The sequence below is a fragment of the Ictidomys tridecemlineatus genome, chromosome 1 (genome assembly GCF_052094955.1).
Source record: "Ictidomys tridecemlineatus isolate mIctTri1 chromosome 1, mIctTri1.hap1, whole genome shotgun sequence".
NCBI lineage: Eukaryota > Metazoa > Chordata > Mammalia > Rodentia > Sciuridae > Ictidomys > Ictidomys tridecemlineatus.
In genome coordinates, this window is record NC_135477.1 from 223539760 (window position 1) to 223553531 (window position 13772).

Below are 13772 nucleotides of genomic sequence, written 5' to 3' on the forward strand. Positions count from 1 at the left end.
GTAGGGTGTATTTTGACATAATATACAAGAACAGGGTGCAACCCATTACAATTTTGATCCCACTCTTGTGGTTGAACATGATGTGAAGTTTTCACTGGTGGTGTATTCATGTATGAACATAGGAAAGTTTTGTCCAATTCATTCTCTCTTTCCTATCCCCATCCCTTCTCCCTTCCCTTTGTTCCCCTTTGTCTAGTCCAATGAATTTTTATACTTCCCTCCACACTCTCCTTTGTTATGGGTTACCATCCACATATTAGAGAGAACATTTAACCTTTGGGTTTTTGGGACTGGCTTATTTCACTTAGCATGGTAGTCTTCAGTTTCATTCATTTATAGGCAAATGCCATAATTTCATTGTTCTATATGGCTGAGGAATATTCCATTGTGTATGTCTACCACATTTTCTTTATCTATTCATCTGTTGAAGGGCACCTAGGTTGGTTCCATAGCTTGGCTATTTTAATTGAGCTACTATAAACATTGATGTGGTTGTGTCAGTATAGTATGTTGATTTTACGTCCTTTGACCTCAAATTTGTGATCATCCTGCCTTGGGCTCCTGAGTATACGAGATTACAAGTGTGCACCACACACCTGATAATGATGATTTTTAATATAGAAGAAATTACAAATTCCGGGAATTCTGTTTTTCTGACATGATTGACTTGCCTCTTCTAGGCAAGGCTGTAGATGGTATTCCATAAACAAAAGAATGAAAGCACAATTGTGTCACCTAAGTATTTACCTTCTACCAGGCAGATCTACAAAACAAAGAGCAAGGCCACCATGGAGTGATAAGATCAATTGCTGAAGAGTTTAGAAATGCTATGGAAACAAGTCATTTTTCTTGGGAAGGGTAGTCAAGATAATCAAAGAAGATTACAGAAAAATGACATTTGAGCTGAATCTAAGTTCACCTGGTACATAGGGTGGGAGAAGGACATTCCAGACAGAGGGAGTAACAGGAACACAGCACATTGCATGCAGTGGGGGAGTGGGAGGGGCGGGGCCAAGGAGTCTGAAAGGCAAAAAGTGACAGAGGCACTGGGGAAACTGGTCGCACTGAGAATGACAAGGTGTCCAGTGCCTTTAAGTGCACTGGAGAGTTTTGATATTATACAGCAGTCAATACAAGGCTTTTAGGTAGGGAAACTATCTTAATTGTACTTTGGAAAGATTATTCAGATTCATGTTAGATAGAAATGGGGTGGGAGATGGAGATTAGATGCCAGTGAGAGAGAAGATCTGCTACATTCACTGTACCATATTCAAAAACTGTGGCATAATTGACAAGAGGATAGCTGCCGGGCTCAGCTCAGCTTCTTTTCAGACTTAGAAAACAATGAATCAAGCCCCATATTTAAGGCTTTTAGGGAAAAGGCCATAAAATTTGCAGTCAAAAGAAAGATAAATAATATTCCTAAAATTTAATTAATTTCTCGGGATCATTTTGCCTGGTTTAATGTTATGCTACACTCCTGATGTGAACAATCTAGACATTGTTCCATTAGTATATTTCACTTTTATATCAAGTCTCACAATTTACTAGTTTTATTTAGGGTAATGCACTTGTATTTGACATATTTACATCATTTCCATTTATTATTAAAAGCAATGTTATGTTTAGGTATTGAGGATCAATAAGACCTCCATAATGTTTATACCATCATATCTTTTATGGCAAGCTCAGAGTGTTTCAGGTTTGTTTTTATAGGTGTTTTTTTAAAAGGCAATTTTATAGCCTTTACTCTGTCTTGGGTAAAAGATTGGTTAGCAAAAATTCCTTGACTATGTTTGCAAAAGTGCTAATGGGGCCACACAGAAATACAGAACTCTTTAGAATGGATGCTCTCATATCTTTTGTTGCATTTCCCTGATGTATATTAATTGTCACATGAAAACATCCAGGCAAACATTTTCATTTGCCTTCCTTCTTTCCTTCCTTCCTTGCTTGCTTCCTTGTTTCCTTCATCTTTTTGGAGGCAACAATTAATTTCATATCTTTAGAGACTGTCTTTTACCATTTGTAATTATTAAATGACAAATTTATAACAGCATAAAATTTATGTAATTAATCTTTATCTAAGGTACTAAATGTACAATTGCAATGAATATAGCAAACAAAGCTTAAGGAGGCATAATCAGCAAGCCACCTTTTTCCTTGTAACCTGTTATCCCTTTAAAATTTATTTGGGGTGAAGGTCTCCTGTTATTCCTGAATGGAAAGATAAATGCCATATGCTTCAATTCTTAACTTTAAGATTTCTGTTTAAATATGGCACTAGAGGGCTAGGGGTAGAGCTCAGTTGTAGAGCTCTTGGATAGCATATTTGAGGTTTGATCCCCAGCAATGCATAAATAATAAATAAATAAGGCACTCTATTTTAGGTTATGCCACATGAAATTGCTACATTTTCTGATAAACAAAAAAGAATAAATTACAACTATTTCACATAGTTCTAAATTTTAAAAAAATTCAAAAGACAAAACATGAAAATTAATTTGCAGTCAAACCTTCTCTTCTTCTCCTACTAAGGATATATAGGGAGTAAAAAGCCTATGGTTATAAAAGGACATGCAGTTTTTTTTCTTTATTTGCTTTTGTACTTGTTTTTCTTAGTATACGTTTTGCCTTTTCAAGGACAGGGGTAGAGAAGATAAAGTCTGTGGTACAGAAATTCTTCCTGGACTGGTATTATCCTAAGATGAATCAAATCCTGAGAGGTGCATATCACTTCTTTATGGATTTTTTTTTTTTTTGAGAATCTCCTCGACTGAGATGTCTTACTTACATCCTTTCACAGAGTGAATGTATTTAATGAGCATAGTCTGTAGAAATTCTGATGTCTTCTGCTTTTCTCTGTAGATGCATTCACTCACTTCTACAAGACTGTATGGTCAGGACCTGACAAGACCTCATACTGGCTCTCCGTTTGAGTGACCCAGACTGACCCATGGAACATAATCTTTTTTTGTTGTTGTTATAACAAATTCTGGGAATAGGCTGATCCCAGGGCAGCTATTCTTCTTTGAGTTGTCCGTCCATCACTAGACACTGCTATTGTGCCCTTTAGATATTTAAGGCAGGAGTCAGGCATCAGTTGACTATGTTCCAATTCGATAGACAAACATCAAGATTACTGTATGATCCCAGGGAAGCCATTCTCAGTAGGTCCTCCTACAGAGAAATCCTCATAACATAATCCTCCTGCTAACTCCATCCCTGATGCTTTTATAATTTTGTTGTGGTGAGATGTCTAAGAGTTTGCTACTCTGCTTGCTCTTAGATTTCTATCTTTGTAACTTCTGGAAAATGTCTCCCAGAATTTGTTTTGATATTTGTTCCTTTCAGGAATGGAGGTTGAAAAATTAAATATAAGGAGAAGAAAAAATTCCAGCAGAAAATTCTGCCAATCAGTCAGAATTCAATGCTTTAATTCAAACAAAAAACATTCAAACACAAACAAAAGAAATGAAGGGAAATCAAACTTACTAAATTATATTAATAACTCATCAGGGGAAAATTGGTTGTCAAAACAAATTGTCCGTTCTTGGGATTACAGTGAGATTACATGAAAGATGAACGTTTTTCAGTGTACATTTCTCCAAAGAGGAAGTATCTTTCCAAATTTTCTATGAATGAATTTCTTTTCTGAATCCACTGAAGGAATAGCAAACATTAAAGACAGTTTGAACATGTTATACTCAAAACCCTATTCAATGTTGTTTGGAAAATATAATAGTTTAGGTAATCTGCCTTTCCAATTCCTTTATTTTAGAGAATTATTTGTGAAATTAGTCCTAGATATAGCTTAATTAAACATGAAAAGATTAGTGGAGATTCAAGTATGAATAATAAAGACCAAAGTATACATTAATGTACTTAAAAGAATATTAAAAATGCCAGCTATAGAAAAAATCTCATTAAATGTCTACATCAGAGAAGAATACAACACTGTATTTACTATGATATACACATGTATTCAACGAGTGTTCTTGAGGGTTTATTATTAGAATGCTGGGCTGGTCATGGATGTAAGAGATGAGATAGTCTTTAGGAAGCAGATTCTTTCTGGTAAAGTTAGAAGATACTACAAATGACCGTGTGCTGATTGTTGTTTTAAGAAATGTTCCTCTGTATATAATGGGGTCCTAAAACTAAATAACTTTGACTCCACTTCTCTTTCTCAGACCAAGTTCTTTTCCATCCATTTACTGGTGGCTTCTGGGCTCCAAGGGCTGGCCCCTATTGTTCTGAATAGAGTTATTGTTCCCTTCAAGAAATACATACAACTCCATGAAGCCCACCAGAGCAGGCTGAAGTTCCCTGGTAGATAAGCAGAATAGCTTCTTGAAGAAGGGAGGGCCCTAATTCCCCAGGAGAAGTTTCCTACTGAACATATAAGGTTCAGGGGCTGCCAACTCACTCTGGCCCCCGACTCCACACCTTCCAACTACAGGTCAACACACACACACACACACACACACACACACACAAACACCAAGTATGCAATAGGCCTAAACTTGACCATTATATGAACTTCCTGGGGTGGCAGTAGTGAGCACCTTTATCTTTTGGAGCTGAGTACAGACAAACCCAACATGCATTCAGATCACCTTGTCAAGTACCAAACCCAGCACCAAGGGCAAAGAACTGACAAGACGTGTGTAGAAATCCTGAAATCTAGTGCAACAGCCTGGCAATCCCACCCTTCGTGTCTGTGTATGTTATGAACCTGCATCCTCAAGGAGCAGTCTGGGGACCCTAACCCATGCAGGGTCTCTCCTGTGCTGGAGCATAAGCAAAAAACCACATCCATAAGTATTGCTCACCTCTTCCTCATTTCTCTCTCAAATTGAGCAAAAGAACCCATGGATGAACTGATAACACCAAAATAAGCTGGAAACATAAAAAGTGCTATCCTTGTCTTTTTGTGATTCTGAACAGAGCAGCAAAACACATACACACAAAACAAACAACAAACAAAAACAAAAGTCCACACTGATTGGTAGCATCAGGACTTTTAGTAAGGTAAGTTAATTGCAGTTCTAACAGTAAAAAACAAAATTGTAGCAGAATAAGAGGAGTGTATAAATCATTGTTATCTATTTCCAAAACTGAGTCACTGGCACAGGACTTCACTGAAACAGTGATTATTATTCTGAAAGAAGCTTGTAGACTGAATTCCTAAAGCTAAATAATGACTTCAAACTCATCATAGCTACACTTTTCACTCATAGCTACAAATATTTTTAGAGTAAATAAATGAATTTTTAGGTAAAATAAAATATTCAGATGACTATGCAATATTAGAAAATGCAAATGATATTCAGAGAATATTATTAGCTCTGGAAAGAAAAGATTTGATAAGAAGGTAAACTGGAAAGGACAAAACAGGGTAGAAGGGAAGAGAGCACAGCACAGAGAAAAGTGGTGGGAAAGGGAACACTGAGCAAGCAATTCCTTTCAGGTATATCAGAGCAGGGAGTGGGGAGCCAGGAAGCGCGGTGTGGTTCCAACTAAGGGGTTGCCCTAGAAAGGAGGAGGAAATAGTAAGGGATAGAGAAATACTATTTAGACAGTTAGATGGGACCTGCTCTGAGAGCTCTCATAAAGTAAAGCATAGGACTGCAATTACAGATCTGTGTGTTCTGATCCACTATGAACAAGCAAGGTGACCTTGAACAATATACCTGGCTTCTCACATTCCCTTCATACTGTGACATTTGGGGCTCTTAGACCTCCTAGTTTTCAGTTTATAAGTCTATGAAATCTTATTGACCAAGATGAGAAAAGAGAGGAGAATAATAGAAAGGAGGAAGAGAGAAGGATCTTGAGAAGCAGAAAAAAGGAGGCCCAGGGCAACTTGTGCTAGAAGTAAGAGCAAGTGAAAAGTCTAGAATAGTCTTGAGGATGCAGGCTGACTCATGCCCTAAGGAAAGAGAAGATACAGTATCCTTTCCAAACCTCTAATGATTCACTAGAGAAGGTCAACCACAGATGAAAAGTCGCAACTAGGATAATTTACATTTTGTGATATGTAAAAGCCCATTTCCTTTTAATGATTCTACACTGATTTCAGTAAGTTTTCTGTTGTCAGTGGGATATGCATGACCGAACCCTTCAACTAGACTTCTATGGAGCCCTATTCAACCTTGGATTAGTGAAAAATGATATTTTGCTTTTAGTTATCAGTTATAATTTGAACTCTTCAACTATGAAAATCTTTATCATTTTGGAAAGTTGTACATAGCATGGGGGGAGCTAACTCCCCCCACAGAAGCACACAGACACCTATCTCTGTATATGAGTGTACTGTGCCACAAGTTTAACCTGGATGTGACTAACACTGATATATATAGTCAGACCATTTTTTTCACTGCTTCAGAAAATTCTCCCAAATTAGTCTCAGAGAGGAAGGAGAGATCAGTGGGCTGCATGTACATTCCTAGAGGTTCCTGTGCCCTCTGATCACCCCCATGCCATGCAGTAACTTTTATTCTAGTGCTGATTCCTACCTTGTACGTACTGTCTCTTTTGACATTTAATTTGCCTATTATCTATCATGTATGCTCCATATTTTATGTAAGACCATATAAGTTTAAAAAACATTAAACTAATTAAACTTAACTCAGAGTCTAGAGTGAAAGAGTTCTGCAAGAATTTTCACTTCATTTAGAGGAGATAAAAGGGGATGTGTTCAGAAGAACAACAATGGCAGTGACAACAATTTGACTTTCTTTAGCTAGAGCCTAGAGCATTGTTTTTTATTTAAGGAAGTAAATTAATATAGGGGAAAAGATATTTTAAGCAATATCCAGTGGTTAGATACTAATTTGTTTATACAGTTTGAGAAAGGAGATTTTAATGTGATGGATTCTTTTGAGACTTCATTTTAGTTTCTGAAAACTTGCTCTGATATTATCAAAGGTGTCTACATTTGTTCCATACTTAGTAATTAAGTTATAAGTTTATAGATACCCTTCAGGGATATCTTCTAAGAACATTGAAAATGGAAGTTTTCATACTTTGTGTTTAGAAAATTACATATTCTAACTCAATGCAATGGTGCATGCTTGTAATCCCAGCAGCTTGGGATGCTAAGGCAAGAGATTGAGAGTTCAAAGCCAGCCTCTACAAATTAGTGAGGTCCTAAGCAACTCAGTGAGACCCTGTCTTAAAAAAAAAAATGTAAAAAAAAAAAGGACTGGGGATTTGTCTTAGTGATCAGAACCCCTGCGTTCAATCCCCAGTGGGGGGGAAAAAAGAAAATTACATCTTTTGGAGTAATGTTACTTTTGTTAGAAATAAAACAGAGATATGACATATAAAACACATCCTTAATTTTTGCTTTATTAATTTATTTTCAGAATATTTTTCTTTGTTAAAAATTAATGTATTTTTTTCTTCAGAACAACAGAAATAAAAATTCAGAGTCACATACCTGTGTCTGTTTAGGACCAATATCCATTCTTTCCAGAAGGTCATTTAAAAAAGCCGTGACACTCTCCCAGGGGTAAATACTGTTGGAACCATCTAGCACTATGACTATGTCCAGCTGAGTGCTGCATTCTGCAATAAAAGGAGGCAGTTGTGTAAATTTGGAATCTATCTTTTCAGAAGTCTACAAAATGTTCTCAAGGACAACAGCAATTCTTTTTAAAAGGTGAATGGCTGCTCTACAAAGTGGACACACTGCTTTTCTAATAAGAAAAATAGTTTTAGATAAGTAAAGAAGATAAGAAATACTTATTGCATTGTTAGGATTGCTCTGGCTTCATGGTAAGTAAAACACACCTCTAATTAATTTTAATTAATGTTGTACAAGAGTTATGTTAGAAAATTATCTCAATATTAATTTGATAAAACACTTCTCGTTCTGTGAATATCTCACATGAAGTTCCTTTCCTCCAAGAGATTCACCTTTAAACACAGTAATGAGACAGCCTTAGCTATGAAGTTTAAATATGACTCTCTAAAGGTTATTTACACTGTATCAATTCCAAAAATAGCTACAAAGCTTGGTTATATGCTGGCGAAGCAAACATTTACCTAAATTGGTAGTGTTGGTAGCTGACAAAACACTCAAAGCTTTTTGGTATGCTCCCGTGTATACATATGCCTCATTCATTGCTTATGCATTTCAAACACACGAGAAGATTGAATAAAATCGGTACCTTGTACGGGGGCAAAGGAGTTCACCACTTGAAATGTGGGACTGACGTCAGAACAGATTCCAGTTGTGTAGTGCAAATGTCCACATCTATAGGCATATAAGGGCCCGCAAGCCTTTTAAAAAATTTAAAATAGTAAGAATTAAAATGATATAACAGATTAACAGATTTTGAAATACTTATAATAATAGCATGCCTGTTGTGATGAAATATTACTTGTTCTTTCTTACCAGAAACCCTCCATTTGGGTTGGTAACTAACGTTGATCCAAAAGTCATGTTCTCCTTTACTTCTGTGACGTTTGGAATTGATGTATTAACTACAAAATAGAACAAAAGTGTTTAATATGAGTGAAAATAAGTTTCAGGAAGTGAAATGAAGACCAGTAGAGGAAAGGAAAGGGAATAGGGTAAGGGAAGATGGAAGGAAAAGGGGAAGTACGGGGACTTAATTGGAGCAATTTTATTCCATGTTTGTATAATTATGTCAAAATGAATATCAATATTTTGTGTAACCATAATGTACTAATAAATTTTTTAAAAATTTTTATTTGGTTTGCTCATAGCACATTCTTCCCTTGGCTCAACTAAACAGACTTGCAAGTTTTACCAAGAAATATAATGAGTTAGCTAATGCAAAAGAGTTGGCTTCTGTCCCAGAAACGTTGTTTCAATGTTTCAAATAGTTTTTTTGAACTGTGAAAGAATGCAGAGCTAGCAAGGCAATGAGAGTGTGGGACTACTTTTCACAAATTTTTGCTAATTAAATCAAATAAAATATTTAAATTCATAAGATGGTAATAAACAACCAGTGATGAAATGCCAGTTATGTCTAGAAAGCAGAAAATGTGTAGAAGATCAGAAACACAAATTTTTTCACTATAATTTCCAAATTCTTGGGGGCATTATGAGAGTTATAGTGAAAACTGAAACAAGATTGGAGAGGTGACCAGGAAGTTTGGATAAAGGGAATATGACGAAGAAAGCTACATTAGACATTCCAAATACGAATGCTAAATTCTGCAGCATACCAAGCTGACAAAATTGGCAAGGCCACTCCATTTATACATATATATTTTAACAGTTTGGATAGGAAAAGCAAAATCATCTACACCTTGTATAGTAAAGTGCATAATATTTGAAAGGAACAAAATTCAAGATCAAGAAAAAAATTGTCTCAGTCTCATACCTTAAGACTATAGATTTAAATTTGACAATGAAACAGAGGTTTCTGAATGATTAATATGTCTTCTGATCTGAGAATTGGTCTTTATCCAAGACTTTAGTCTTGCTTTCAAAGCACCTAGAACTGGGCTGTTAGATATATTGTTCCTGAATAATCAGAATTCAATTTTTTTTTAATATAATGGTTGACCCAAGAGCAGCATTGCTTGGACAATTAGGGGATACCACAGACACCTCCCTGTTCTCCTTGATGTGGTTAAATTCTCTAGGCTAATTTTAACATTGTATTCCAAGTAATAGAGGAATAGCTCCTATCATTAAAAATCCTTTGGAAATAACAGGTATAAATTCTAGGAAAAGGAAAAAAGTATGTCTGAAACAACTATCTGAAGGCACTGGAAAATAACCAAAACCAGGCAGAAACTAGGAAGGAAATTATACTAGGAAGAAGAAATTGGCACTGAGTATCTTATTTTTTTCTTATTTTTTTTTTATTTTGGTTGGTTTTTTTTTTTTTTTTTTTGGCTTTTATTCTGAGGGAAGACTCTAGTCAGTAGTAAAACTCTAACAGAACTCCCAGTCTTGCTATCTTGAAGAAAAACAGGATAGAAATTGGGGCCAATGACAGAATCTGCAAAGTATAGAGGAGAGATATCTTCAGGGGAAAAAAAAGAAGCACAAAACGATAGTTCTAACATGTGCATACATATTTTGTTAGAATAATTGGATGACTTGAATATTAAATGTGCAGAGTGGACTTCATATAACTCAGCTGAACTGAATAGAGATTTTTAACTGCTTCTCATTGCAGTAAAGTAAGTATATGCAAATTAACCTCAGCCACATTAATTGCCTGTTAAAACAAAAAGTTTACACTGTTCAAAGGAACATAAGAGAATCTAGAACTTTCACACTTGTAATACAAATATACAATCAGTTTATGATTCAAAAATCCTCCACATAAGAAACAAGAAAATGTGACTCAAGGAAAGGTAAAGTAAGTAAAGTAAAGTAAGGTTGAGATATTTCAGTTGTTGGCATTATTAGGCAAAGGTATTAAAGCAACTATTGCAACTATGTTCATGAATGTGAAGGAAAAAACTGCTCATAATGAACAAATAGGTAATTCTTAAAAAGAAAACTAAAATGCAATTTCTGCAATAAACTTGTGAACCTGTAAATCATTTTTATGGTACTTAATATTGTACAGAACACTAATAATGTTCTAACATCCAGCCTTCTAATCATGATTCAACTGCAGAGATTTTTCTACCAAATATATTTACTTCAACATTCAATATGAAATTTTTTTAAAAAATCAAATTTATTTATTACAATTTCTCTGCTCTATTTCCCTTTAAGAACCAGGCAGTAAGTTAAATTTTGTGGAAGAAGGGTGAAGGACTGGCTTATTTGAAGTTCTTTCATGTTGCCCTTGGTTTACAAAGGATCCAAATAATGCAGAGAGGTAGAAGTTACACATCTAGTAAGATACTCTAAATCTATGGATGTTTCATGATGACCTGCTAAAGCAAATGAAGGCAGAGAAAACTGAAATGTTATTGTGGGTGCATTTGGATGATAATTGAAGAATGATTACAGATATTTCTAAAATATTTCTTGGGTTACTTGAAAATTATTGTCAGCAAGAATATTGGGCATCATATAGAATGAGAATTTCTTTGATTTTACATACCTGGGAGATCCAGTTTTGTACAAGGTAATGATTTATCTCTTCTAACTGGACACTTATAGACATCTCCAGTTCTAGTTTTGGGTTGACCAACTAAAGGAGAACCAATAAGCACCCTGGAAATTAAATGAAGCAATTAACATTTTTAACAATAATAAAAAAAGTTTATTTAATTATTTTATGACTAATTCTAGGTTACTGCGAGTAGGTTAACATGTATATAATTAGATAATAATCCTGTTGGTAATTTAGTATTATCTAAAATAATATCACTGATTTGAATTTTAAAATATATGTGCTATTATTTGGATATAGAATGTCCTTTAAGTCTTATGTGTTGAAGACTTGATTCCTAATGCAGCAATGTTCAGAAGTGAGGCTTTTAGGAAATGATGGAATTATAACCTCATTTATGAATTAAGCCATTTTTTGTATTAGTAATCTGAATAGACTACGGGAAGGCGGTGAAAACTGTAGGCAGATGAAATGTGTTGGAGGAAACAGGTTACTGGTGGCATGCCCTGGAGGAGTATATCTTGTCCTTGGCCCCTTTCTTCCTCCCTCCCCACCTCCTTCATGGCTGCCATGACCTGAGCAACTTTCTTCTCCCACACCCTTCCACCATGATGTTCTATGTCATCTTAGGCTCAGAGCAATGGAGCCAGGTGATGATGAACTGAAACCTCTGAAACTGTGAGTCAAAATAAGTCTTTCCTTCTCAGCAATAAAGAGCTGACCAGCACACTATATGAATATGAGAGTAATCTGATAGATTTGTTTTATTTTTATCTATAATCAATTTTTTTAGATGCTGAAATAATCAATAATAGCTGAGTCTGCTACTTTGTTTACAAAACACAAAAAAGTATATGACTTTTTCCAATGAAAAACTGATAATTTCCCAGAGAAGTCAAGAAATACAAATGTGGGATTATCATAAGATTTAAAATTCTATGTGTTAGTTTATATGCACTTAGAAAATGGGGATAATTATGAGATCTAGAAAAAAATCACTTATTGTCTTTTTAAACAGAATTATAAAATCACTCTAATAGTGAGAAATAGAAAAAATAAAATTACTATTCATTTTAGTTCTAGCAAATTGTCTAACAGTCGCTCATGATTGCTTCAGAAATTGAATAAATGAATGTGGTTGAATGTTAGGGTACTTGGGTGGACCCACAGTTGCTGATTCATTATTGCCTAACCAGCTACATCCCAAGACTGATTTCTGCCACCAAAGGACTCTAGTCATATACCATAAGGCTTTGCACTTGTGATTATCTCAGACTACATCTTTATTGATGACTAGAGCAAATACACAAAAAGCATTCATATACTTAAAAGTTTATCTAGCTATCTATATTTATACTTGTAGACTTAGATATATCTCAACATTTTAGAATAAAAAACATAAAATTTAATAAGAAACTATGCAAATAAGTTCACTTAACTGCAAACTATTGTCTATATTAGTACAGGATGTTGGAAACCTCACCAATGGGAGTTTATGTCAAAAAGTCTTGAGGGATTTCATTAACAGTGTTCAAACACGAGCCAATAGTGTATTTTGGTGCCAAAAATGCTAATGTGACCTTACTCTGCATTGCTAGAAATAGATGCCCTGGTCAAGTAAAGTGATAGCCTCACTGTGCTCTGCACTGGTCAGACCATGTCTGGAATCTCCAAATTCAGAAGGACATAGGCACAATGGAATGTATTTAGGAGGATGTGACTTAGATGATTAAGAGCCTGGCAATTTTGTCAGACAATAGATATTCACAAGAAAGTTGAGAATATTTAGCATGGAGAAAGAATGTCTGAAAAAACTCTAAGAGGTCGTACAGGGGTACAAGTCAAGCAAGCATACATTTTTAAATATTTAAAAATATTGAAATATTTAAATATTTGTCATATTGAAAAAGCAATGAAAACTTTTTCTATAGGTCCTTTGGGCAAACTAGCATTAATGAAAATAGGTTTTATAACAATTGAATTATCGAAACATTGAATAGTCTCCCTCAAACATTCTTATAGTATAATGCCTTTGCAAAGCAATTTCTGCTATGCATAAAGACCTATTAAAAATGTTCAAAGCCTTTAAGGCATAATTATTATTTCTGGGAACATATTATTAAAAAATGAAAATAAATTAAAGCTTCATGCACAAAGATAATTCCAAGAAAAAGGTAACAGTAATATAGTCAAAAACAAGAACTAATTATTTCTGATTCACTCTGTAAAATATTGTGCTGTCATAAGAAATAATAGTTAATAAGATTCCATGGTAGTATTAAAAATTATTTATCACCAAATTCAAAGCAAAAGCCTACCTAATTTAGTGAAAACCTGTGGCCTATTAAACTGAAAGATACTGAATCATTAATCTCCTCATGATAGCAATAAAAACATCTAGCATTTATTGAATTTATAACATGTACCAGACACTGTACTAAGTGTTTTCTATGCACTAAGTAATTATGTTCTCTTCATGAAAGATAGCATAAACTTTGGTGCCAGATTTTGTGAGTTCAAGGCATGACTTGACTTAACATTTACTCAACAATATAATTTAGAATTCAATTGCCCTCTTTGTGCCCTAGTTTCTTCACTGATAAAATGGAGATAATGGGAGTACCTATCTCACAAGATAATCATGAAAATTAAATGAGTTAATGAATATAAAATACTTACCACAGTATTTGGCTCACTGTATGT

The 13772-nt window shown here is 34.7% G+C and overlaps 1 protein-coding gene across 1 annotated transcript in view; it reads right to left on the bottom strand.

The window, feature by feature from the left end:
* The window catches only part of Itga1 (integrin subunit alpha 1), a 151686-nt gene that overhangs the window by 74810 nt on the left and 63104 nt on the right, over nucleotides 1-13772 (bottom strand). Inside the window, exons 3-6 of the mRNA XM_005319647.4 lie at nucleotides 11058-11170; nucleotides 8408-8496; nucleotides 8181-8292; nucleotides 7448-7575 (exon numbers count right to left, since the gene is read on the bottom strand). Coding sequence (XP_005319704.1) covers nucleotides 7448-7575; nucleotides 8181-8292; nucleotides 8408-8496; nucleotides 11058-11170 — 442 coding nt within the window. The remainder of the gene's footprint in view (nucleotides 1-7447; nucleotides 7576-8180; nucleotides 8293-8407; nucleotides 8497-11057; nucleotides 11171-13772) is intronic.